We start from the raw sequence: 23,530 nt of genomic DNA on the forward strand, positions 1-23,530 counted from the left end.
GCTAGGGGTTGGGGCAGCGTGCCAAACAAGCCAGTGGGAGATGGGGTATTTAGCTGGCGGGTGGGTGGAGTGCGCAAGGCTCCCCTCACCGCCCACTCCAGCACAGAGAACAAGGTGGAACAGCCAGTGGGCTGCTGACAGGTAGGACAACCTGTCTGAAGGTCGAAGCTGCTTAGGTAAGTACCTCCTGGCTAGACCCTGCCTCTGGCACCACAACTCAGTTCCCTTCCAGACCCTGTACCTCCTTCTACAAGCCTCCCCACAGGCCAGAATGCCCTCATGCACCCATACCCTCTCACAGCCTGCACCCAGCCCCTGTCTCAACAATCCCCTCCTTCACTTACACTCTGTCTCAGTCCCACTCTCTCATGCACCCCAGTCGCCTACCCCAATCACCCTTCTGCACCCAGCCTCCATCCCACACCCCACAACCCCTCCATAGAAATGAGTAGCACTGGACCACTTACCAAAATCTTGGAATGGTTCCACCTCAAAAATTATTGCCCATCCCTGTTCTATATAAACCTCCATTAGTGGGTTGATTTTAAGAATGCTGAGTACCCAGAAGCAAGGTAATATTGGATTGTGGTCGTGGTGTTGTGTGGTTTCTTTGAATTTTTTAAATAACTAGGCCACTACATGGTTTCAAAGCACTGAAACTATACGTATGGTTATCTCTCTAGCCTGGTGAATCTGGCATCCATATGTTCAAGAGCAGTTTCAAGCATTCAGTCTAATTTATTATTGTTTTGTCTCTTGAGACACAGGAATGTTTGTTTCTTTAACACTGCCATTCCTTAGTATGAGTTTTCAGAACTAAAGATGAGAACAATCTTCCACTGCTATGAGCTCCAGCCTGACATATCTAGTAAGATTTTTAAATGACTTTTTCAGGATTTTTCCTAGTTTTTGGCTATCATTTGCATGACCTCAAGAAAAATTAGAGTATCCCTTTGAAAAGTAAGAGACTTCAGCCACAGTAATTATGTCCTTCTGGCAATAGCAGGTGCCCAAAATTTTACCTTACTTGGTTTTGAGATTACGCAGTTTATGCAACACCAGACCCTGACTCACTATCTGAAATAGGTACCAAATGGACAAGAGCATCCTCGACACTGAGGTCTGCCTTATAATCCTGCACATGTGGTAGATACTGCTGAAATAACTCAGACATGGTTCAACAGCATAAGTGGTACATCATTACCAATTGTATTAAACAGTAAAATACCTTCCCTCTGCCTGCTCCCTCTGTCAAACAATAAACATAGAGGTAGTCCTTTTTCAAGGCCCAGAATGCAAATGTAGTGTCTATGACTGATGCAGTCCTTTACAATAACATAACATTGTGACTAAATTCTGCAAGCCATTTGAATACCCCGTAGGCACTACTACATTATTTAAATTCAGGCCAGCCAGTTTTGTTTTGAGCTGTTCTGTTTTGATCTTCATAACTCCTAAAAGAATTTCTATTCCCTATGTTGACTCATCAGTTCTTTCAGATTTTGTGTCATGTCAGCAAAGAGAATATAAGGTACCCCATTCTGCACAAATCTGACATACATCATTTCCTGCTCAACTATAAATCTGTCAGCAGGTCTGTAAGCAAGCACAATAATAAATCTAACATCCCATACACATATCTGAGCCACTTCATTGAGAAGCTTTTGTAATTGTTTCTATAAAGTTTTCACTGCCTGGGTGTTATCATAGAATATGCGAATTAAGGTCATTTATGACCATGTACTGTAATTGGGAAACTATTTTGTAATCTCTAAAAGTGAATAATGTTTATTGCCATCTAAGCAGGTAGTTTAGTATGTTGGCAAATTACCAGATTGCCTCATTTGGCATTTTATGGAGCAGTGTATTCAGAAGACACATCTGATGTGTTCTCTGCTCTCATGCATTTCAGGCAAAGAGCAGAGTAGTCATGTGCACATAGAGAATGCATTCTAAAGGTCTTACATCCACTTTACAGGAAGCCTGCCCTTATCATAATGCTTCTCAGATGCTTTTTGCCCAATACACAAAACATTTTATTTTTCTGACATGAAACACAGGGTATGCAGCTTTCCTTGAATTTGCGAATCTGAGTTCATGCCTTAGTTTCCAGTATGTTTTAGCAGATACTCATTTGCCATGGGCTTTGCCCTTATTTGGCTCAGGCATTCGGGTATTATTATTGATGATTTAGGCCAAGGGGCAGCAACCTTTCCAAGGCAAAGTGCCAACATTTGACCTTTGACGTCTACGTACGGTCTGAGTGCCGGTGATACTTTTTAAAGTCACTAACAGTCCTGCTTACAGCAGCTTCATTAATAATAAATTAAGATGCAGAGCTTTAACATTTAGGTGGTTGTTGGTAGCATTAGCTGGTTTTTTATTTAATCCACAGGTGGCATGTCTTTGAGCAAGCTCCTGGCTGCATGGTGGTTGGAGAAGCGGGGCTAAGCTCCTGCCTGATGTGCCAATGAAAGTGAGTTCGCATGCCACTCTTGGCACCTGTGCAGGGGGTTGCTGATCCCTGATGCAGGCTGATGGTGCAGATAGGAGGGTTTCTGACAGGAACCCCACAGGATATTTTTAAGCATTCTGATATTTTTAGCTAAGTTAACTGCTTCTTCATATTACCTATTTATAAAAAAAAATGAAGTAAAATATGAGTTTTCTAATTAAACTGCCTGGTCCTGTTGGCAGCACACCTAAACTGGCAATTGCAAGGCTGTAACATAATATTAAAAGGACCATCTGCCTCCTAAGTTCCAATCAAGTTCTGTTTTGCCACACAGAAAGGAATAACATGGTATGTTATTTTAATACAAAACCTTCTCCTGCTTGTTTGGCAAGTTAAAACCTTGCTTGCTTTTTTGGCAATAGTAACAGCTTTTAAACCATGTAAACTTGCCCCATTGCTTGGGAATCTTATTGTCCCTCTTAAAGTCATGGCGCTATTACTAAACACGCTAAACTCCAGCATCTGATGAAGTGAGTCTTTGCTCAAGAAAGCTCATGCTCAAAACTTTTCTGTTAGTCTCTAAGGTGCCACAGGACCCTTCATTGCTTAAACTCCAAAAGTTGCCATAGAGCTTTCACTAATTTGATTCAGTTATAGCACTTCTTGCTTTGCAAGAAATAATAAAGATTTGGAAAGATTTCAGAAAAAGACAGCCAAAATGATTAGGGGTTTGGAATGGATGCCGTATGAAGAGAGTTTAAAAAGACTTGGAGTTTTCAGCTTAGAAAAGAGGAGACTAAGGCAGGATATGATAGAGGTCTATTAAATTATGACAGGTATGGAGAAAGAGAATAAGGAAAAGTTATTTACTTGTTCCCATAACATAAGAACTAGGGGGTCACCAAATGAAATTAATAGGTAATAGGTTTAAAACAAACAAAAGAAAGTATTGCTTCATGCAGCGTGCAGTCAACCTGTGGAACTCCTTGCCAGAAGATGTTATGAAAGCCAGGATGTTAACAGGATTCAAAAAAGAACTAGATAAATTCATGGAGGTTAGGGCCAGCAGGATTGGTAGGAATAGTGTTCCTTACCTCTGTTTGTCCGAGGCTAGACAGGGGTGACAGGAGAGGGATCATGCAACGATTACCTGTCCTGTTCACTCTCTCTGGGGCATCTGGCACTGGCCACTGTAGGAAGACAGACTAATAGGCTAGATGGACCTTTGGTCTGACCCAGTATGGTCCTTCTTATGTTCGTTAGATTTTGAACTACCTGAGTGAAGCAACAAGGCCCAGACACAATTTCTTGCCATCCCAATTACCACAGACAACTTTGAAAGCAATAGAACTTAGGGGTTCTGTCTATAAAGGGACTTCAAAGTAGTGCAGGCACTTGAAAGTACCCACGACTGACGCACAACTACACAGAAGCTGGCACTTCGAAGTTTGACACTTTGAAGTTGCCATGGGGGAGATTTAGTCTAACGAAGTGCTGTGTATGTACTGCAGCACTTCATTAGTAATCTCCCAGCACCCTAATTACCATGCCCCCTTCGAAGTCAGGGCTGGTCTAGACACAGCCCTTAAAAGTTCTATTGATTTCTTTGTTCTGTTCCTTCCACTCTGACAGTTGAGTCCAACTGCTCTGCCCACCTCTTCTACTCAGACAACTGTTATGAATTCTCGGCTCCACTCAGCTCCTCTGGTAACCATCCTCTGAAGTATAAACAAAATTTTAGTGACAACATTAGCCACCTGTAACAAACAATTTAGGGCTTATCTACAAGGGGACATTCAGGAAAGGTGTGAATTTGAAGTGTGTTCATTAAATCACATTAAATCCCTATGTGAACACACTCATTCAGAATCAAAGCAGCTTTAGCTGGTTTATTTTAATTCACTTCCAGAACTAATTGAAATAAACCAAATCAAGGCTGCTTAAATTCTAAATAACATCTTTCACATGGGGATTTAATGAATCCATTTAAAATTAACATCTTTATTTATTTTGGATTAATTTTCCTGTATGTCTCCATGTAGACAAGTCACGTAAGTAGTGACCACAAAGAATAGAATGCTTTCAACATAATTATACAGACTCAGGAGTTCTCCACACTTGAAATTCAGAGCAGGTGTTAAGGTAAATGAACATATAGCCCAATTGTTCTATGTTCTTTAAGACACCATGTTCCATTTACCAGAGATCTAGTGTATCTGGCTATATCTAAACTACAGAGATCTTTCGAAAGCTGGTCTGCTGGAAGATCTCTTCGGAAAATCATCTTTCGAAAGATCGCGTCCACACACAATAAGTGGACTGAAAGAGTGATTTGCTCTTTTGAAAGAGTGGCCACACAGCCCCAGCTGCTCTTTTAAAAGAACAGGGCTGGAAACATCACTGATGGGGTCGGATGGCTGGCAAGCCCTTCCAGGAGCCCTGGCTAGCCAGTCCCTTAAAGGGCCCCTCTCAAACACCTCCTCCCTGCACATACTGCTGAGGCCTGCCTTGCTACACACAGCACAGCAGAGCCTGTTCACGGCCCTGCAGGTCACTTCAGAGTGTCACGGACCCGCAGCAGCTCCTGGACCTGGACCTCACTGACGCCCTGGTCAGCCTGTTGACCTTGGTGGTTGCGGCCGCTCTCCAGCTTGTCCAGTGGCAGAAACCCTCCCCCCACCACTGCTTTTGTGCCCTATTTTCCAGGCCCCCCCACCGTGTCTGTGGAGCCCTACTCCCCAGGGCCCTGCTCATGCTCTCCCCAGGTGATCCAGCACATCTGCAGTTATCCCATCAGCTCCAAGTGGTGGGACTGGCTCACGGTGCACAAGTGGGATGACACCCACTGGCTGCAGAACTCCAGGATGAGGAAGGGGACATTCCTGGAGCTCTGCAACTGGCTCCCCCACAGCCTCCAACACCAGGATACCTGCATGCAGCCCGCTCTCCCCCTCAAGAAACAGGTCACCATTGCCATGTGGAAGCTGGCCATCTTGGACAGCTACCAGTCCATGGAACACCAGTTCAGGATGGGCAAGGTGACGGTTGGGGCTCTCCTTATGGAGGTAAGACACGCTCAGGTTACACACCTACCACAGGGAGCTTCCAGGCAAGGGGGACCCGTGGGGACTGGAAGCAGGGGTGCAAGGAGTCAGGGAAGGGGGCGTGGGGAGGCCCATCCCCAAGGGACTGTGCCATCCCACCCCCCCACAGGCCTTGTGGGGGGTGGGCCTGGATGGCACTGGGGTGGAAAGAGGATGAAGAGGGGGCAGGGGAGCCTGCCAGGTCCTAGGGCACCCTGTCACATGCTCACTCGCTCTCCATCCCATGCATGTCATCAAGGAAATCAACATGATGCTGCTATCAAGGCTTGCCTGTGTTGGGGACCTGGACATGACCATCACCAGATTCACCACTCTTGGCTTCCCCCACTACTTTGGCACTCTTAGGCCATGTCTACACATGCACGCTACTTCGAAGTAGCGGCGCCAACTTCGAAATAGCGCCCGTCACGGCTACACGTGTTGGGCGCTATTTCAAAGTTGAAATCGACGTTAGGTGGCGAGACATCAAAGTCGCTAACCCCATGAGGGGATGGGAATAGCGCCCTACTTCGAAGTTGAACGTTGAAGTAGGGCACGTTAGACGATCTGCGTCCCGCAACATCGAAATAGCGGGGTCCGCCATGGCGGCCATCAGCTGAGGGGTTGAGAGATGCTCTCTCTCCAGCCCCTGCGAGGCTCTATGGTCATCGTGTGCAGCAGCCCTTAGCCCAGGGCTTCTGGCTGCTGCTGCCGCAGCTGGGGATCCATGCTGCATGCACAGGGTCTGCAACCAGTTGTCGGCTCTGTGGATCTTGTGTTGTTTAGTGCAACTGTGTCTGGGAGGGGCCCTTTAAGGGAGCGGCTTGCTGTTGAGTCCGCCCTGTGACCCTGTCTGCAGCTCTTCCTGGCATCCTTATTTTGATGTGTGCTACTTTGGCGTGTAGACGTTCCCTCGCAGCGCCTATTTCGATGTGGTGCTGCCCAACATCGAAGTTGAACGTCGACGTTGCCAGCCCTGGAGGCCGTGTAGATGTTATTCATCGAAATAGACTATTTTGAGGTCGCTACGTCGAAATAAGCTATTCCGATGTAGCGTGCACGTGTAGACGTAACCTTAATGTCACCCACATTGCCATCTATGCCCTGGACCACAGCACCAGCTGCTTTGTCAACCAGAAGGGCTACCACTCGGTGATGCTTCAGTTCCAGGTGGCCCGTAAGGGCCATTTTGTGGACATCTGCATGGGCTAGTCGGGCTAGGTCTTCTGCAACACTGGCCTCTGCCAGAGAATGGAGGCAGGGACTTACAAACCCCAGTGGGAGCTCCTGGTCAGGGATATCACCATGCCCTTGTGTATGGTGGCAGACATGGCCTATCCCCTGAAGCCATGGCTCATGTGGCCTTACACCAGCCACCCAGACCCCACCCAGGAGCTGTTCAACAGCCTGCTCAACCAGTCATGCTACCCAGTGGAGTATGACTTTGGGTGCCTGGAGGGCTGTTTCAGGTGCCTCCTCACACAGCTGAACGTTGGGTTGCACAATGTACCCCGGATTCTGAGGGCATGCTGTGCCCTCCAGAACCTCATGGAGAGCAAGGAGGAGGCCTTCATCCAGGGGTGGGCGGTGAACAGTGGCCTCAGAGGTGAACAACCATGTGCGATCCCAAACTGCCAGGCCCACGGTGATGGGGTGCAGATCAGAGAGGCCCTCTGGGAGAGTTTCACCCATGGGTTCCAGTAACCTCCCCAGGGCAGCCCCTTCAGAGTCCCCCAGCCTGCAGCCCTACCACGTCTCCACCACGCCCCCGCCCATCCACCCCTCCCCAATCCTTACCCAATAATGAGGGATGCAGGGGCCGTGCTCCGAAAACCATTTTACTCAATAAAATGGAATGGTCTATAAAACAGACATTTGAAATAAAATTATGTATAATTTAAATAACTGTTGCCATCTATATGGGGGGGCGTGGATCACAGGGTGGGGAGCATCTCAATTTGGATGGGCAGGGCTGAGGACAGGGGCACATCTAAACTTGGAACAGGGGCTGGGGCTGGGCAGCATTATTCCACAATGTGGGTAGAGGGCCGTAAGCCATTTTGGCCTTGGGATCCCCTCCTACCCTGGGTTCGGGATCTGCTTCAGGGCTGGGATGGGGCTGGGATCACAGGGGGTATCGCCATGGGAGGGATTTAGTGGGCTTGGGCTCAGCAGGGGGAGAAGGGAGGGCTCTCAGCTCCCTAAAGTGGGGTTTCTGGGTCCCTATGGCTTTAAAAGCATCCAAACACAGGGAACATAGAGCTACGAGTGTGCTGGTCAGGCCATCTCCGTGCTCCAGCTTGCCAATGCCATGGAGGACTCCTCTTTTGGAAAAAGAGACCTTAGAGCATCCACACATGCTCTGTTCCAAAAGACTTGTTGGGAAGAAGGTGCTCTTCCTGATCTGGGAACAGAAGAGCTCCTCGGAATGAAGTGCAGTGCACTTTCAATTTACTTTCAAAATAACTTCTTGTGTAGATGCTCTGCAAGATCTTTCAAAAGAGGACCAGCTTTTCTGAAAGATCTCGCTAGTGTAGATGCAACCTCTGTATGCACAAACCTCTCCGGCTTAAATCATAGCATTTGTTTCAAAAGAGCAAAGGTTAAAGGACAGCAATGAAGTATCACATTTGGTAGCAGTACATATTGAAACATTCACAAAATAAGTCTGAGTAGCCAGGTTAGGGATCGCTCGCAGAAAAACTATTTTGAGGAAATAGGGAAGACAAGTAAAGTTTCTCAGAAAAAGTTTTCTGAGAAACGTAAGGAACAGATTTGCAGGAAGTCGGCCAGACTTCCTGGTAAATATACATTTTGGACATCTTACTTTTTGAAAATAAAAGACAACAGTTATCAACCCATAACAAATCAAATCAAAGCCTATTAGATCAATTATCAAGGTAATACCCTATGGGCTCCTAATTTATGATATGATATATAATAAGGACTCTAGATGGGGCTGGGATCACGGGGGTATTATATAATAAAGATTCTAGATAATTGTTATGGCTATGAGGAGATCAGAGGGCGATTGTTGACTATTATGCAGGAGAGATTTTCAGTACATTGCATAGATGGAAAGTGTTCATCAGCATGAATGGCAAAAGTCTGTATTTACTCTCAGAGGGTTAGCTGTGTTACTCTGTAGCACCACAAAAAATAAGCAGTCCCATAGCACCTTAAAGACTAACAATTAGGTTCCACAGGACTGCTTGTTTTTTTGAGAAGTTCGTATTCTCTTCTTTCAGTCTTTTAAGAATAATCACAGTTTTTCTCTGTAATTTGGCTGGTACAAAGCTATAAGAAGAGCATCCCCTAGCTATCCTTGTTTATGTTTTGGCAAAACATGATAATACCACACTTTGTCTAGACTGCAGGCTTCTGTGGACAAAACTGTCCACAGAAGTTTTGTCAGCAGAGCACACATCCAGTCTGCAGATCTCTCAGAAGAGATCTGCCGGTTGGAAGCATTCTGTCAACACCCCTGTACACCTCGTCCCATGAGGAAGAAGGAATGTCTGGACAAAGGGTTTTTTTCCAACATTTGGCCATATGTGGATGGGCCAATTATTGGAAAAACCTTTCCCAACAGAACTGTGTGCCATTTGCGTAACTTTTGCTGGCAGTTCCCTCAGTCTAGACCCAGCCTCTGTATAGTAAACTCTCTTTCACAAAATTGTAGAAAAAATTGTTAGACAGAGTGAAGGAGCACTGCAATTTGCAATGAACAGACTACAGTCTTTATTATACAGTAAGTTAGGAGCCCATGCGGGTTTTACTTTGGTAATGAATCTGATAGACTTTGATTTGATTTGTTATGGGTTGCTAACCATCATCTTTTATTTTCAAAATGTAAGATGTCCAAAATGTACACTTACCAGGAAGGCTGGCCAACTTCCTGTAAATCTGTTCTTTACATTTCTCAGAAAACTTTCTTTTAAAATAAAAACAGGAATCTCCACCAAAAACTAGTATTGGGAACTCCTTCGTCACCTCGGAGATTATAAAGTTAAGTCAAAAATTGTATTAGTCATTAGCAGTAAGGTCTAAGATACTGCTGGCAGGCACAGATATTTTAACAAGAGGACGAGGAACAGAGAACATTCCACTGAGTTAACTATACTAATGCTCTATAATGCAGCTATTTTAATTTATTGCAAATTCTACCTATGAGTCACAGAAGTTATTTAACTAAAACTTCAAAAGTTTTCTAGCACATGACATACTATCTGTACAGCACAGCAGCAGCTTTCTTTAAGATAAAAAGATTCTTCAGTTAGAAAGAGTTGTTGAAAACCTTGGTCCACAAAATAGGGTCTCAAACCAACACAAGCTTCCTACATTAATTCTTTGATCTCTTAGTTCAAAAAATGGAATTTTATTATTGGAGTAAGAAAGTACATCTATTAGAACATTCATATTCTACTAATGAATTTTCTTCTGTCGTATAAATTTTAAGTTTTTTTAATACCATTCTGGCTCAGGGATGTGTGGGGCAATTCATAACTCTCCAAGAAAATCAGCAAGATCACAAGCTGTGAACACATCTATGAAGTGTAAAGAAATGTCATGGATAGTCCTGCCAAATCTTATCATTTGGCGGGAGACCCCCTCATTTTGGATTAATTATACAGCATTTCTATATAGCTAACTCTTGAGGTAAAAGACTGTGCTGTGTGTTTTAATGAGGCATTTTAAAAGCTAACTGATGATATTTTTGAAATCACAGTCACTCAAACTGTCATAGCTTGACAGCCCTGAATGTCACACTGTGAAGCTTACAGCACGTAATGTTTGGGAACCAAGGGTGAAAAATGTACCCACCTAATGTTAGCTCATTCTAAAAGTGTAAAGCACTTACCTGACAGCTGGCAATACACTCAGATATAGTTGGAAAGTATTGTTAATGTCATCTGTCAAAACTGACAAATGAATATTTCCCCAATCACATTACTGAGATTATCTCAAACATCTATTCATCAGGGTTAACTCAAATATACTTTCTCCAAATATTTATGGTGCTTATATTTCAAGACAGAGACAGTTTGCTCAATCTGTGAACAGGACACTTTCTATGTCAAAATAAACCATCTGGCCCTGCAACTGTTTCTAATTACTTTCCTGCCTAGACTGTGAGCATTGGGGTTTGGCACCAGTCTTCCTCCCAGAGTGCTGCCCAAATCCAGCTTCCAGGCAGCTAATCAAAGGCACTTGCAGCACCAGGGGAAGCAGTGCTGAAGCCGGTTTTGGCCAGCTCAGGGTTTTGCAAGCCCAGTGGGTCTGTCTGGCGGTGGGACTCTCTTAAAGAACTTCAAACTTCTCAGTCAGTGCCTGAGATCTAAACATGTGTGCATGGGGGTTCCTCAAGTTGGTGCTGCTGCTGGCTGCTTCACTTCTAACTCTGCTGCCTGCCATTCCTCAAACTTTCTCCCTGGCCCTTCGGTAAGTTTGTCTTTTAAATTAATGGGCTTGTTTAGCAATTGCCTTCTGGGCTGGACTTTAACTGTTAACAAGTTGCCACAAGCAACAACAATTCTAAAATCTCATGTATAGCATATAGTTAGAGCTGGTGTGTTTTCAACCTGTTGTTATTATCTGTTGAAAATGAGGCACATACAGTATAATACACACATACACATATATAATGCAAAATTATGGGTGCACTATGCTGTAGTTAGGATCACAATGTGTATAACACAAACTGCATTGGATCATATGGTTTATGTAGAAATGTATCTTGAATTATACTTGCAAAACTTAAATAGGCAAGTACCTAATAACAGGAAAGATAAAAGTTTGCTTATGCTGGATCTTGATAATTTTTGTGCCCAGCACTCCAAATTCTGCTACTAAATAGACGGTTAATTCTGGCCTTTCCTAATACACCAAACATATTGGATCTGGTTACATCTTGGTGCAATGGCACAAAACACCCGAAACGTAACCAAACAAATAAACAAACCAACCAGCCCACCCACAGCACACGCAATCCATGCACTAGATCTGTCCCATAGCTCCTTCTACAGTTAGCAAAGTTTTAACCCTAATGCACACAAATTCTAATGCCTGAGGATCAGTGCAGATGCTATTACTGCACCAATGAATCTGGACCTCCGAATCCTCCTTGTGTCACGGTGCTGCCACTGCCTAGATCTCACTCTGAGGCTGGACAGTTTTTTTAACCCAACAGTCCCTTTCTCCCCGCCTTCATTCCTAATGCCACCACAAACGACATGGAGGAGACCCTGATGCATCTTAAAAATCCAGACCCTGCTGTATTGCAGTGTGACAGAGCGGCAAAAATCAGATCTGACTTCTGGCTCCTGCTGGATCTTGCCAAATTTAGCCCCTAACCCATAACCAGTACCATTCAATTAAAGAACTTTTGCTTCTATTATTTCAAATAAACAAGTAAATATATCTGACCCCAACATATCGTGGTACTAGACAGCTGCAAAAATGTAATTGGCATATGCACCCTTCTGGTTTTTGGCTTCATGACCTCCCATTTTAATGTCTCAAATCCACCAGAATAATCCAAATCCAAGTGTGATTCATCATTTAACCAGGTCTGTCTACCTCATCTGTCACAAATATGTGTTTCCAATGTAAGTTTGCCATTGATTTCTAAGACCTTTGCAAGATAATTAAGATTCAGTGTAATGTGTCTCAAAGGGTGATGTGCTGGATTAATAATAACCCAGCTGTTGACCTCCAGGCAATCAAAGGGCAAAAGGGAAATAGTAGCTTCTGTGGATCCTCTACATGCTAAATACATGGCTATAAAAAGGCAGATAGTGCTAAAATTTGTAGGCATTTTAAGGTAATAGGTAAATCCACTGCAACATTGAGCATCTCCATCCCAGCTCAGATCTCAACCTCTCTATTTAGGATTGCCTGACTTTAGCTGCACCTGGTTGTGTTTCTTGCCCTCTGCAGGAGTGGCTCCCGCAGCGTCTCCTCATGTAGACTGTCCAGGTCTGAGTCAGAACGCAGGTGCCGTGTCCCAGGGGGAAAGTTGTGCAGCGGCAGAGGCAAGTGCGAGTGTGGCATCTGCATCTGCCAAGTGAATGAGCCGGGCAAATACTATGGGCCGCTGTGCGAATGCCATGAGTGGGTGTGCGAGACTTACGATGGGGAGACTTGTGCAGGTAAGGAGACCATGGTATTTTGGGAGGCTTCTCTAGTGTGATGAGCCTGCTGTCCATCAGCTGGCCTGCTCCTCATATCTCTATGCCCATCGTTTCTGGTTAGCAGGCTGACGGCTTCTCGCACTAGTAGCAATGCTGGGATGGGACGTTCACTACAATTACAGCTGTTTGAGGGCGATAGCACAATTCTATTTTTGGAGTGTAAACAGGACTGTGAATATGTCCCAGCTATAGCTTATGTCTGTTTAGTAGCACACCTGTGTCTTTAGTTGGGCTTGGGAATTAAGGAGTCATCTCTCCCACAAAGTGCTGTACTGTATAACTGGGTCCCCTTGACTGGTTGAGCTTGTAGCCTAGACAAGCCCATAGGCATAGTAGGTTCCTCAAGTTGGAAGCATTGCAAGTCCATTTTCAGTTGGATAGATGAGCAGATAAACAGAGCTCTGTGACTTTCATGGGGACTGCTTATGCAAGGAAGGAGAATATGATTTAACCCTCCATGCAGACTTTCCCAGGGTCACACACAGGTTTTTGGGGCCTGAGGCGAAATCTGAAACAGTGGCCTCCCTTCACTGTACCGAAACCCCCAAGTGTACAGAAACAGAAAGTGGAGGCGTGGTTTGACAGTGAGCATGTCCTGCAGCAGCAGCTCCTGTGCTGAAGGGCTGAACTTGGCTCTCCACTCTGGGTGTTTCACCTGGGTGCAATCCCTTGTAGCACCACTTAGATTTGAACCAGTTGCCCATCATGACCAAGAGGCAGCCAGGCCAAAACTGGGTAGCAATGGGATCGGGTCACAGGCACATTTTTCAGGTCCCTCTCAAACAGAGGCCTGTTCAAACTGCCCCTTTTGTTGCCCTGACTGGGCAGCCCTGGCTTTATCGAGTGCTGTAAATTAATTCTGACCACTCACCTTCAAATGTGAGTGTTGCTTGGAAATTGATTTCAGCCGCCCACAGACAGAACAATAACTTTATAGTTGGGGAAAGACTGCTATAAGAGTTTCCACATAGGTGGGTACCCTAAAAATGTGCCTGCCTGTATTAGTAACCATCTGCATGTTCCTCTAAATATACACTTTATAAAATATGGAGTATGGCAGCATAGTCAAATTCTGCTTTTAGTTATATGCACATTAATCCCAGTGGCTTCAGTGGGTTATATGTTCATACACCTTTTTGGGACATAATTTGGCCTGATGATCAAAGGAATATGCCCAACTAATTTGCATCTGATTGTGTTATTTTGCATCTTTCCGGCTGTCTTAGTTTAAGGTTCTGAACTGTTTTCATCAGATCAAGGAATTTTTTGGCAGCTGCAGAATAGGATGTGAAAAAAGGGAGGATGTTTTCATGTCACATTCCTAAGGGAATGCACCTTGAAAAAAGAGGGACCACAAGGGAGATTCATTTCAAGTGTCCCTGCATAAACATCTTTAGCAGCTTTGCATAACGTGTCATCTTTTCGGGCCAAACCCCACAATTAGGTCAGTGGGAATGTTACAGGAATTCCGTTAGTAACATGGTAATACAAATGCATTCCAGCAGTGGGTTTGGCAAATTTTGTAGGAAAAAAACCCCCACTTATTTTAGCAACAGTGTAGCTAAGAATAAGAAGTCCAGTAATAACACGGAAAGATCAAGAGTGGTGTTATAAGAAAAATATTTGTACTTGGCACCTGAGAACCAGGAGTTTCATGGAAAATGTGCTTAATATGCATCATATTCAGCAGTGCAAGGTTAATTATGCAAGTCATTTAGAGGAGCAGTAGTAGTAGTAGTAGTAGTAGCATCCTTCAGTATACATAGACTATGGATCGCGCCCTTCGTAGTTCCATTTGGGATCATCATTTGCAGCGTCGACTGTGACTGTGAAGGCCCACACAAGAGTGACAGTCCTTGCTGCATCTGTTGCATGTGTAATGAGTGTCTGGCAGGTCCTTACTGTGCTTTCTGTGGGCTCGCTTCTCCTCTGCTAGCTGTCTGATCCTCATCTCACCCTTCTGAAGGCCCTTGTGTAGTTCCTGCCTCCATCTGCTGCGATCGTCTGCCAGCTCCTCCCAGCTGTCCGGCTCGATGTCTACCTCCCTGAGGTCCCTCTTGCAAACATCTTTGTAGTGCAATTAGGGGTGTCCGCGAGGTCTTTTGCCAGAGGCTAGCTGGCCATACAGGATGTCTTTTGGGATCCTTCCATCATTCATCCTGTGGACATGGCCAAGCCAGTGGAGCTGCCACTGCCTGAGGAGGGTGTGCATGGCTGGGATTCCAGCTTGCTCAAGGACGGCGGTGTTGGACACTCTGTCCTTCCACAATATTCCGAGGATGTGCCTGAGGCAGCGCAAGTGGAAGACATGCAGCCTCTTTTCCTGGCAGGAGTACAGGGTCCAAGACTCGCTGCCGTAAAGGAGGGTGCTGAGGATGCAGGCTCTGTAGATTTGCATTTTGGTGTGGGTGTACAACTTGATGTTATTCCACACTCTCTCCCTGAGTCTGGATAAAGTTGTGGCTGCTTTTCTGATCCTCCTATTTAGCTCAGACTCCAATGACAGGGTGTCAGTGATGGTGGACCCGAGGTAAACGAACTCGTGGATGACCTCTAATGAATAGTTGTCAATGCTGATTGATGGAGGGTAAGCAACGCCCTGAGCAAGTACGTTTGTCTCCTTTAGGCTGATGGAAAGCCTGAAGTCCTTGCAAGCTTTGGAGAACCGATCCAGCAGTTTCTGAAACTGGTCTTCTGTGTGTGACACTACAGCAGCGTCATCTGTGAACAGCAAATCTCTGATGAGGACTTCCCACACCTTGGATTTAGCTTTCAGCCTTGAAAGATTAAACAGTTTCCCATCAGATCTTGTGTGCAAAAAGATGCCCCCTGTTGAACATCCAAAGGCGTGCTTCAGGAGGAGCGTGAAGAAGATCCCGAACAATGTCGGAGCAAGGACGCATCTTTGTTTGATGCCGCTCCTGATGCTGAAAACATCCGATAATGTGCCGTCATATTGCATGGTTCCTCTTGTGTCTTCTTGGAAAGACTGGATTATCTTGCGTAACCGTGGTGGACAGCCTATCTTGTGGTGCAGTTTGAACAGTCCTTCCCTGCTGACCAAGTAGAAAGCCTTGGTCAGGTCGATGAAGGCAATATAGAGTGGCTTCCTCTACTCCCTGCATTTCTCCTGCAGCTGCCTCAGGGAGAAGACCATGTCAATGGCAGATCTCTCTGCGCGGAATCCGCACTGTGATTCGGAATACACCGTCTCAGCAATCTTCTGGAGTCTGCCGAGGATGATGTGAGCAAACAGTTTATCAGTGATGCTTAGGAGGGAGATTCCACGGTAATTGTTGCAGTCGCTTCTGTCTCCTTTGTTCTTATACAAGGTTACGATGTTAGCGTCGCACATATCCTGTGGAACCTCTCCCTCTCTCCAGCACAGGGACAGTAGCTCATGTAGGGGTTCCAGGAGGGTGCCCGTGGCACACTTGATTACCTCTGGTGGTATACCATCTTGGCCTGGGGCCTTTCCTACTGCAATGCTGTTGATGGCTTTCTTCAGTTCACCCACAGTTGGTTCCTGATCCAGTTCGTCCATTACTGGTAGGAGCTTGACGGCATCGAGGGCTGTATCAGCCACAGTGTTCTTGTGTGAGTACAGCTCAGAGTAGTGCTCGACCCAGCACTCCATCTGTTTGGCTTTGTCAGCGATGACTTCACCAGATTTGGATTTCAGAGGTGCCATCTTGTTCTGGGTGGGTCCGAATGCCTTCTTGATGCCCTCGTACATTCCCCTGAGACTACCGGAGTCAGCACTGGTCTGGATGCTGCCTCATAGCTCGAGCCAGTAGTTGTTGGCACAGCGCCTGGCCATCTGCTGTACTGTTTTTCTGGCTGCTCTGAGTGCTTGCAGGGTACTCTGGCTTGGTGAGTGTTTGTACTCCAGGAGTACAGCGCGCTTCTTTTTGATGGCTGGAATCATCTCATCGGAGTTAGCTTCGAACCAGTCATTTGTGTTTCTAGCTCTTCTTCCAAACACTGACAAGGCCGTGTTGTAAATTTTATCCCTCAGATACTGCCATCTGGATGTCACATCGGCACCCCCAGGGCTGCTGTGCAGATTCTCCTTGAGGGTCTCTCTGAACTTTTCAGCTCTCTCTCAGTTTGCTGTCTTTCTGGCATCAATGCGGGGCCTCCCAGTTGGTTTAGAGTGGTACAGCTTCTTAGGAATCACCTTGAGTTTGGAGCAAACTAGTGAGGGATCTGTATCGCAGTCAGCACTATGATAGCTGCGTGTCAGAAGGGCATTTTTGAGGTTATCATGTCTAGCGATGACCACGTCTAGTTGATGCCAGTGTTTTGAGTGTGGGTGTCTCCATGACACTCTGTGCTGTGGCTTGGTTTGGAAAAATGTGTTTGTGGTGCACAGATTGTGGTATGTGCAAAGTTCGAGAAGATGCTGTCCGTTTTCATTCATTTTTCCCACACTGAAGTGGCCTAAGCAGGAAGGCCATGAATTATGATCGGCTCCAACTCTTGCATTGAAGTCACCCAAAATGTACAGCTGTTCACGAGCAGGTACTTGCGTTATGGCAGCACTAAGCATGTCACAGAACTTGTCTTTTACTTCCGGTGCGGCGTACAGGGTTGGAGCGTAAGCATCTTTATTTTTCAAAGCTGCAGCCTGGTATTGCAGCTTCACTAAATGTAGAAGTGGGAAGGTTGTGTGGAATGCCAGTGAAAGCTACATATATTTTAAGATTTCATTCCAAATCCAAATGCTCTAAAGTTGCATTAGTGTTGGCTCTTTTCTCCCTGCCAGTGCCACCAAGAGTAACTGAAAGCTGCATCAGTGGTTTAGTAGGCAGGAGAGAACTGAGACTAAGATGCTTCTGATAATAAAAATAATGCTTAACACTTTTGTGAAACTTTACATTTTCAAACTTTAATTCATTAATAATCACAAGATCTGTCAGTGTCCTTTTTATGTAGAGTTGTGAAATCATATGAGAACTGAGATGTGAAACTGTTCAATCAAAGCATAGATAGGGCATGAGAGGTGAAGAGGTCCATCTGCAAAGCTGCTGAGCACCTACAGGTCCCATTGACATTTTCTGGAGCTTATGGTATTCTAAACGTCTCAAAAATAGGCCTGCAAGATTTGCTCAATGCCAAACAGCATGTCAGTGGCGGAGCCTAGATCATAATTCTGGATCTCTGGATTTCCAATCACATTTTCTGTCCTCTAGGCTACCTTGCATTTTTGCTCAGTTAACATTTTGTGTGTCTTTTAATAAAGATGTGATGCATGCATTGTCTTTATTTCTAGTCCCAGTCGCATGACATGGGACAGGGTTGAATAAGTTTATAGTTCTTTCACTTAGAAGGAGTCAGTATCTACTCACTCCAAAAGCTCCTTTAAAAAAATCAACTGTAAGTAAAACATAGTGGCTGTGTCTACACTTGCATTCCTCTTTCGAAAGAAGAATGCAAATGAGGGAAACTGAAAATGCAAACGAGGCACTGATTTACATATTTCATGCTTAATTTGCATAGGAAATTTTTAGAAAGTGATGTTTTCTAAAGAAAAAAAGCAGTGTAGATGGGGTTTTTTGAAAATAAACCCCACCTTTGAAAGATGCCTTCTTCTTATTTTGTTTCAGGAAGAAGGGTCCTTTTGAAGATGGGGTTTATTTTCGAAAGAGCATGGTCTACATTGCTTTTTTTCCTTAGAAAAAGTATCTTCCAAAAATAGATTATGCAAATTAAGCATGATATATGCAAATCAGTGCCTCATTTGCATTTCAATTTCCCTCATTTGCATTTTTCTTTCAAAGAAGGAATGCAAGTGTAGGCATAGCCAGTATGAATCAAAACCCATAACCACAAGCTAATATGTACTAATAGAGGTACTCTTTCCTGCTTAATTCAAATAGATCTACACTAACCTTGAACCAAATATGACACATGATCTCAAAATGTACTTCTGCTTTGGTCTTTTAATATGCAATTTAAGGTCTCACTGAGTAAGTTATAATTTGTAGATTTGGGCTCAATTATGGTAGTTCTGACTTTGACAGACACATTTGTTTGTGAAGCTGCATAATTTTCTCTAGAAAATTTTGTCTTTACCTATGATTGTGGATTGAATGCCACAGCTTGGAAGGAAGCTCTCTGTGAGGAAGGGATGGATTTTAGAAAAAGTAGTGTAGTAGGACAAGGAGGTGCACAGATTCCTCAGTGTCTCAGAGGGATGGGATATGAATCCTGAAGTAATAGACCAAGGCTTCATGTTAGATGCTCAAATACATTTAAGATGCATCTACACTATGAGATAAAATAGATTTTAAGTCAGTTAGCCCAGTTTTTCCCAGTGCCTGTCCTCACTGTAAATTCCGTTAGCTTGATTTATGGAACATTAAAATTGATATGGTATCAAAATCCTAAAATCGAAGTAACCCGATAGGTGTAGCTTTCTATTCAAATTTAAGAATCTAAATAAAGGTAGTGAGCACGCGGCATGTCTTTACATCGAATTCATTAGCCTCCACAGATGTCCCATATGTGCCCCACAATGCACTGCAGTTCTCTGCTCTGTCCTCTTCCATCTCCACTGCTCTCAGTTGCATAGGAACTAGGCAACAGGACTGTTACAATTTGGCACCTGCAAGCCCGTGGCTGTAGGGTCATGAAAGGCTGAAAAATTGTTTTTCTTTTCCTTTGCTAGCAGCGCAGCTGTGGGGTCCGTTCTTCTGTGTAGACCCCTACTAGCTGCCTTTTTTTTCTGTGCTGCCTGGCGCCAGCTGCTGGATCACTGTACCATGTGTCAGCTTGGTGTGGGTGGGGATCATGCTTGTCTGGTAGGATGAGAAACTTCTTTTCAGTGTTTACATATTGTCCTGACCCCCACATCCCCTCTCTTCCCTTCCCCTGGAGGCGCCACACAGTCTGGAACATTCCTGCACCCAACTCTATCACGTGGCTCGACCCCGAACCAATACAAGGACGTGCTGCACAAAGTGCCAGGCAGATTGCGTGCTGGAGCCAGGGCTCTTCTAGCCGCCAGGGGGACGCCTCCCTCGGCAGTCACGATTTTTAGAGGCTGGCTGTAGCCGTGGGTCTTGTAGCCACCCTGAGCCATACATGTCTCAATGAAGGCAACAGATTAGCTATACAATGACCACAGGTGTCGAAGTAAGGCTTGCAGCAGGGAGTATTCGGCTATGTCTACACGTGAAACCAACATCGAAATAGGCTATTTCGATGAGTAACGTCTACACGTCCTCCAGGGCTGGCAACGTCGATGTTCAACTTCGACGTTGCACGGCACCACATCGAAATAGGCGCTGCGAGGGAACATCTACACGCCAAAGTAGCACACATCGAAATAAGGGTGCCAGGCACAGCTGCAGACAGGTTCACAGGGCGGACTCAACAGCAAGCCGCTCCCTTAAAGGGCCCCTCCCAGACACAGTTGCACTAAACAACACAAGATACACAGAGCCGACAACAGGTTGCAGACCCTGTGCCTGCAGCATGGATCCCCAGCTGCCGCAGCAGCAGCCAGAAGCCCTGGGCTAAGAGCTGCTGCCCACGGTGACAATAGAGCCCCGCAGGGGCTGGAGAGAGAGCATCTCTCAACCCCTCAGCTGATGGCCTCCATGGCGGACCCCGCTATTTTGAAGTTGCGGGACGCGCAACGACTACACGGTCCCTACTTCGACGTTGAACGTCGAAGTAGGGCGCTATTCCTGTCCCCTCATGGAGTTAGCGACTTCGACGTCTCGCCACCTAACGTCAAAGTTAACTTTGAAATAGCGCCCGGCGCGTGTAGCCGTGACGGGCGCTATTTTGAAGTTAGTGCCGCTACTTCGAAGTAGCGTGCACGTGTAGACACGGCTTTCGTGTCCTAAGGGTCTTCTTTGTCGGGTGCAAACCTGGCTGTAGTCTGGGGACTTTCAGCCTGATGATTCATTTGAGTTTCAGTGCAACAACCATGTGTACTTGGGCATAAGGGCCTTTTTTCTCGGGTGGCCTAAATTCAGACCCAAGCATGAGAGAGGCACTCCGTGGGTGGTCACAATTTGCGTGGCTGTCAACTGGGTACGTCCTTTAAGCTGCCATGGCCCATTACTGATAATTCATTTGAGTTTCAGTGTAACAACCATGTCTACGTAAACATACTTAACAAGGCAGGGGAAAGAGGGAAATGAAATGTGGGAAGATGGCGTCATATACCCACACCTACTAGTGTGGCCAGAATGCAATGGGGCTCAGAGGACTGTGGAATATGTTCCCACAATGCACTGCAGCAGCACTTGATTTAAGCTCGATTTAAGGTACTTGTGTATGGCAGCAGTAAATCGATTTTGTGGGGAGTATGTGGGAAGGTGAAGATGCTCAAAATTGAATGGATAAAACCCAGAGTTAAGAAATCAATTTTAATAAAATCAATTTATCTCTTAGCGTAGACGCAGCCTTAAGAAGTTTTTTTTTTCTTTTCAGCTAGACTGGTGCACGTAATTTGCGTTCAAGCATTTTAAACAAGGAGGCTAGGATCTTGGACAACCATTAATGTTGTTGTTCAGTAAAGTTTTGGAGTACTGGGGAAGTTTCAAATAGCTAGAAGAAATCTAATATTGTACCAAACAAAGGGCACATGGGTAATTATATACCTGTCAGCCTGATATTGGTGCAGGGTGAGATTATGAAACAGCAGAGTCAGGGCTGGATTAACAAAGATTTGAAGGAGGGGAAGGTGTTTAGTGCAAATCAGTGTGAATTAATAGAAAATAAATCCTGTGAAATTAACTTGCTTTTTTATAAGATTACAAATGTGACGTATAAAGGTAAGTGTTAATATAACACAGGTTGAATCTCTCTAATCTGGAATTCTCTCTTCTGGAAACACCCTTAATCCAGCATGATTTCACTTAGCTGGAGGATCAGTTATCATGAGTGCAGCCAACTTTCCTGTGATCCCGTAAAGTTTGTTTACAGCCATCAGTCCTGGCTCTCAGTGTTCTGTGTTGTTATTTAGCTCTAATTTACCCCACATGATCCACCTCAAAAAGTAATAGTAAATTCTCATCACTGAGAAGGTGTATTTCCAATGAGATACATGTGGATTGGTTCTTGGTCCTACTCTATTTAACATTTTTATCAGTGACCTAAAGGAAAACAAAATCATCACCGATAAAGGTCTGCAGATGACACACACATTGAGGAAGCAGTAAGTAATGAAGAGGGCAGCTCACTGAAGCAGAGTGAGCTGGATTGCTTGGTAAACTGGGTGCAAGCAAACAATACATGTTTAAATACAGCTAAATATAAATGCATACATCTAGCGTCAAAGAATGTAGGTCATAATTACAGTAAAGGAATTTTGTCCTAAGTAGCATTGAGTCTGAAAAACATTCGGAGGTCATAATGACAGGAGCTCTCAATGTGGCCAAAAGAGTTAATCTGATCCTGGGTGCATAAACAGGGGCATCTCTGTTAGGAATGGAGAATGGTTTTTTTACGTCTGTATTTATCACCATTGTGCCTGCTGCTGTGTTCAGCCCTGGAATCCACAGTTCAAGAAGGATATTGATAAATGAGAGGATATTCACTGAGGAGCCACGAGAATGATTAAAGAATTAGAAAGTGTCTCAACATGTGAGACTCAAGGAGCTCAATCTATTTAGCTTAACAAAGAGAAAGTTAAAGGATGATATGAGTACAGTGTCTAAGTACTTGCATAAGGAACAAATATTTCACTGGGCTCTTCAGTCTAACAGAGACCACATGAGCTCATGGGAATAAGGGGACTTCGAAGAAGGTGGCGTCCTTTCGAAAAGGAGCCCCGTCTGGACGCGCCGCGCGGCGTCAAGGAGCATCAATTTCGAAGCGTGGCTGCCGCCCGCATGCTAATGAAGCGCTGAATATGCATTTCAGCGCTTCATTAGTAAACTTCGAAATGGCCATTTGCATGGCCATTTCGAAGTTTGGGGCACGTGTAGACGTAGCCTACATTACTTGTAGCTGACTGTTAAAGTGGTCTTTCCAGGCTTCCCTAAGCCACATAACTCTGTATTGAGTTCTTCTAAGGCCCTCAAATTTATGGCTGATTAAACTTTCTAGATAGCTGCTCCGCTTCTGCTCTCCAGCACAACTTTCCCTCCTTTGGCTCCTGATTATTATGCAGAGCACAACAGTTAGCTATAAACACTCAGGTATTTTTTCCACACTGAGTCAATCTTGTGAATGAACATCCTTCAGAATGCAACGACAATCATCTCTTCCTCTGCACCCACTCAGCCGGTAGTTGAATTTTTTCTTGGAAGTGGCAGGTGGCTGGTGTACAGCTTCATAAACTAGGGGATCAAGGATTAGACTGGTTCCCCAGAATCACTACTAGCATTTCAACATTGCCAGTGGTAATCCACCAGTCCAGGAAGGAAGGCCGCTGCTTGCAGCTTTGTGAATAATCCTGGCTTGGATCATGCAATCATGCATCTTTCTTGCTCAGCTCCCACTGATAATGGTGAAGGCTTGGCAATGATCCTCCAACACTTACACAGGTATCGAAATATAGTCTTTGTAGTGTGTGACAAGGTAAGGCTGGGAGGGGGTAAGAACGAGGGAAAAGCAGGGCAGGCAAACAGGCTGAGTGTGAGCAGCTGGGAAGGAAGCCACCCTGCGCTAATTGGGGCCAGCTGGTCCCACTTAAGCCTGCTTTTAAAAGAACCCTTGCCCAGTAGGCAGTGGGAAGTTAAGTTTTTCCGTACAGGGCTGGGCTGGGCTGGGCTGGGCTGAGCTGAGCTGAGCTGAGCTGAGGCCCCTGCCCAGGAGGCCCTGAGATTTGGTGT

At 45.1% G+C, this 23,530-nt stretch overlaps 1 protein-coding gene across 2 annotated transcripts in view; it reads left to right on the forward strand.

Annotated features, from left to right (window-relative positions):
• The first annotated feature begins 131 nt into the window (after positions 1-131).
• ITGBL1 (integrin subunit beta like 1) overlaps positions 132-23,530 on the forward strand; it is a 319,100-nt gene continuing 295,701 nt past the window's right edge. Inside the window, exons 1-2 of one of the 2 annotated variants that reach the window (XM_074983153.1) lie at positions 132-176; positions 12,478-12,689. Coding sequence is in view for 1 of the 2 variants with exons in the window: in XM_074983152.1 (XP_074839253.1) it covers positions 10,883-10,980; positions 12,478-12,689 (310 nt within the window). In the remaining variant the exon portion in view is untranslated. Of the gene's footprint in view, positions 177-10,835; positions 10,981-12,477; positions 12,690-23,530 lie in introns of those variants that run through there. The other variant, XM_074983152.1, reaches the window with a different exon arrangement.

The sequence above is a fragment of the Carettochelys insculpta genome, chromosome 1 (genome assembly GCF_033958435.1).
Source record: "Carettochelys insculpta isolate YL-2023 chromosome 1, ASM3395843v1, whole genome shotgun sequence".
Taxonomy (NCBI): domain Eukaryota; kingdom Metazoa; phylum Chordata; order Testudines; family Carettochelyidae; genus Carettochelys; species Carettochelys insculpta.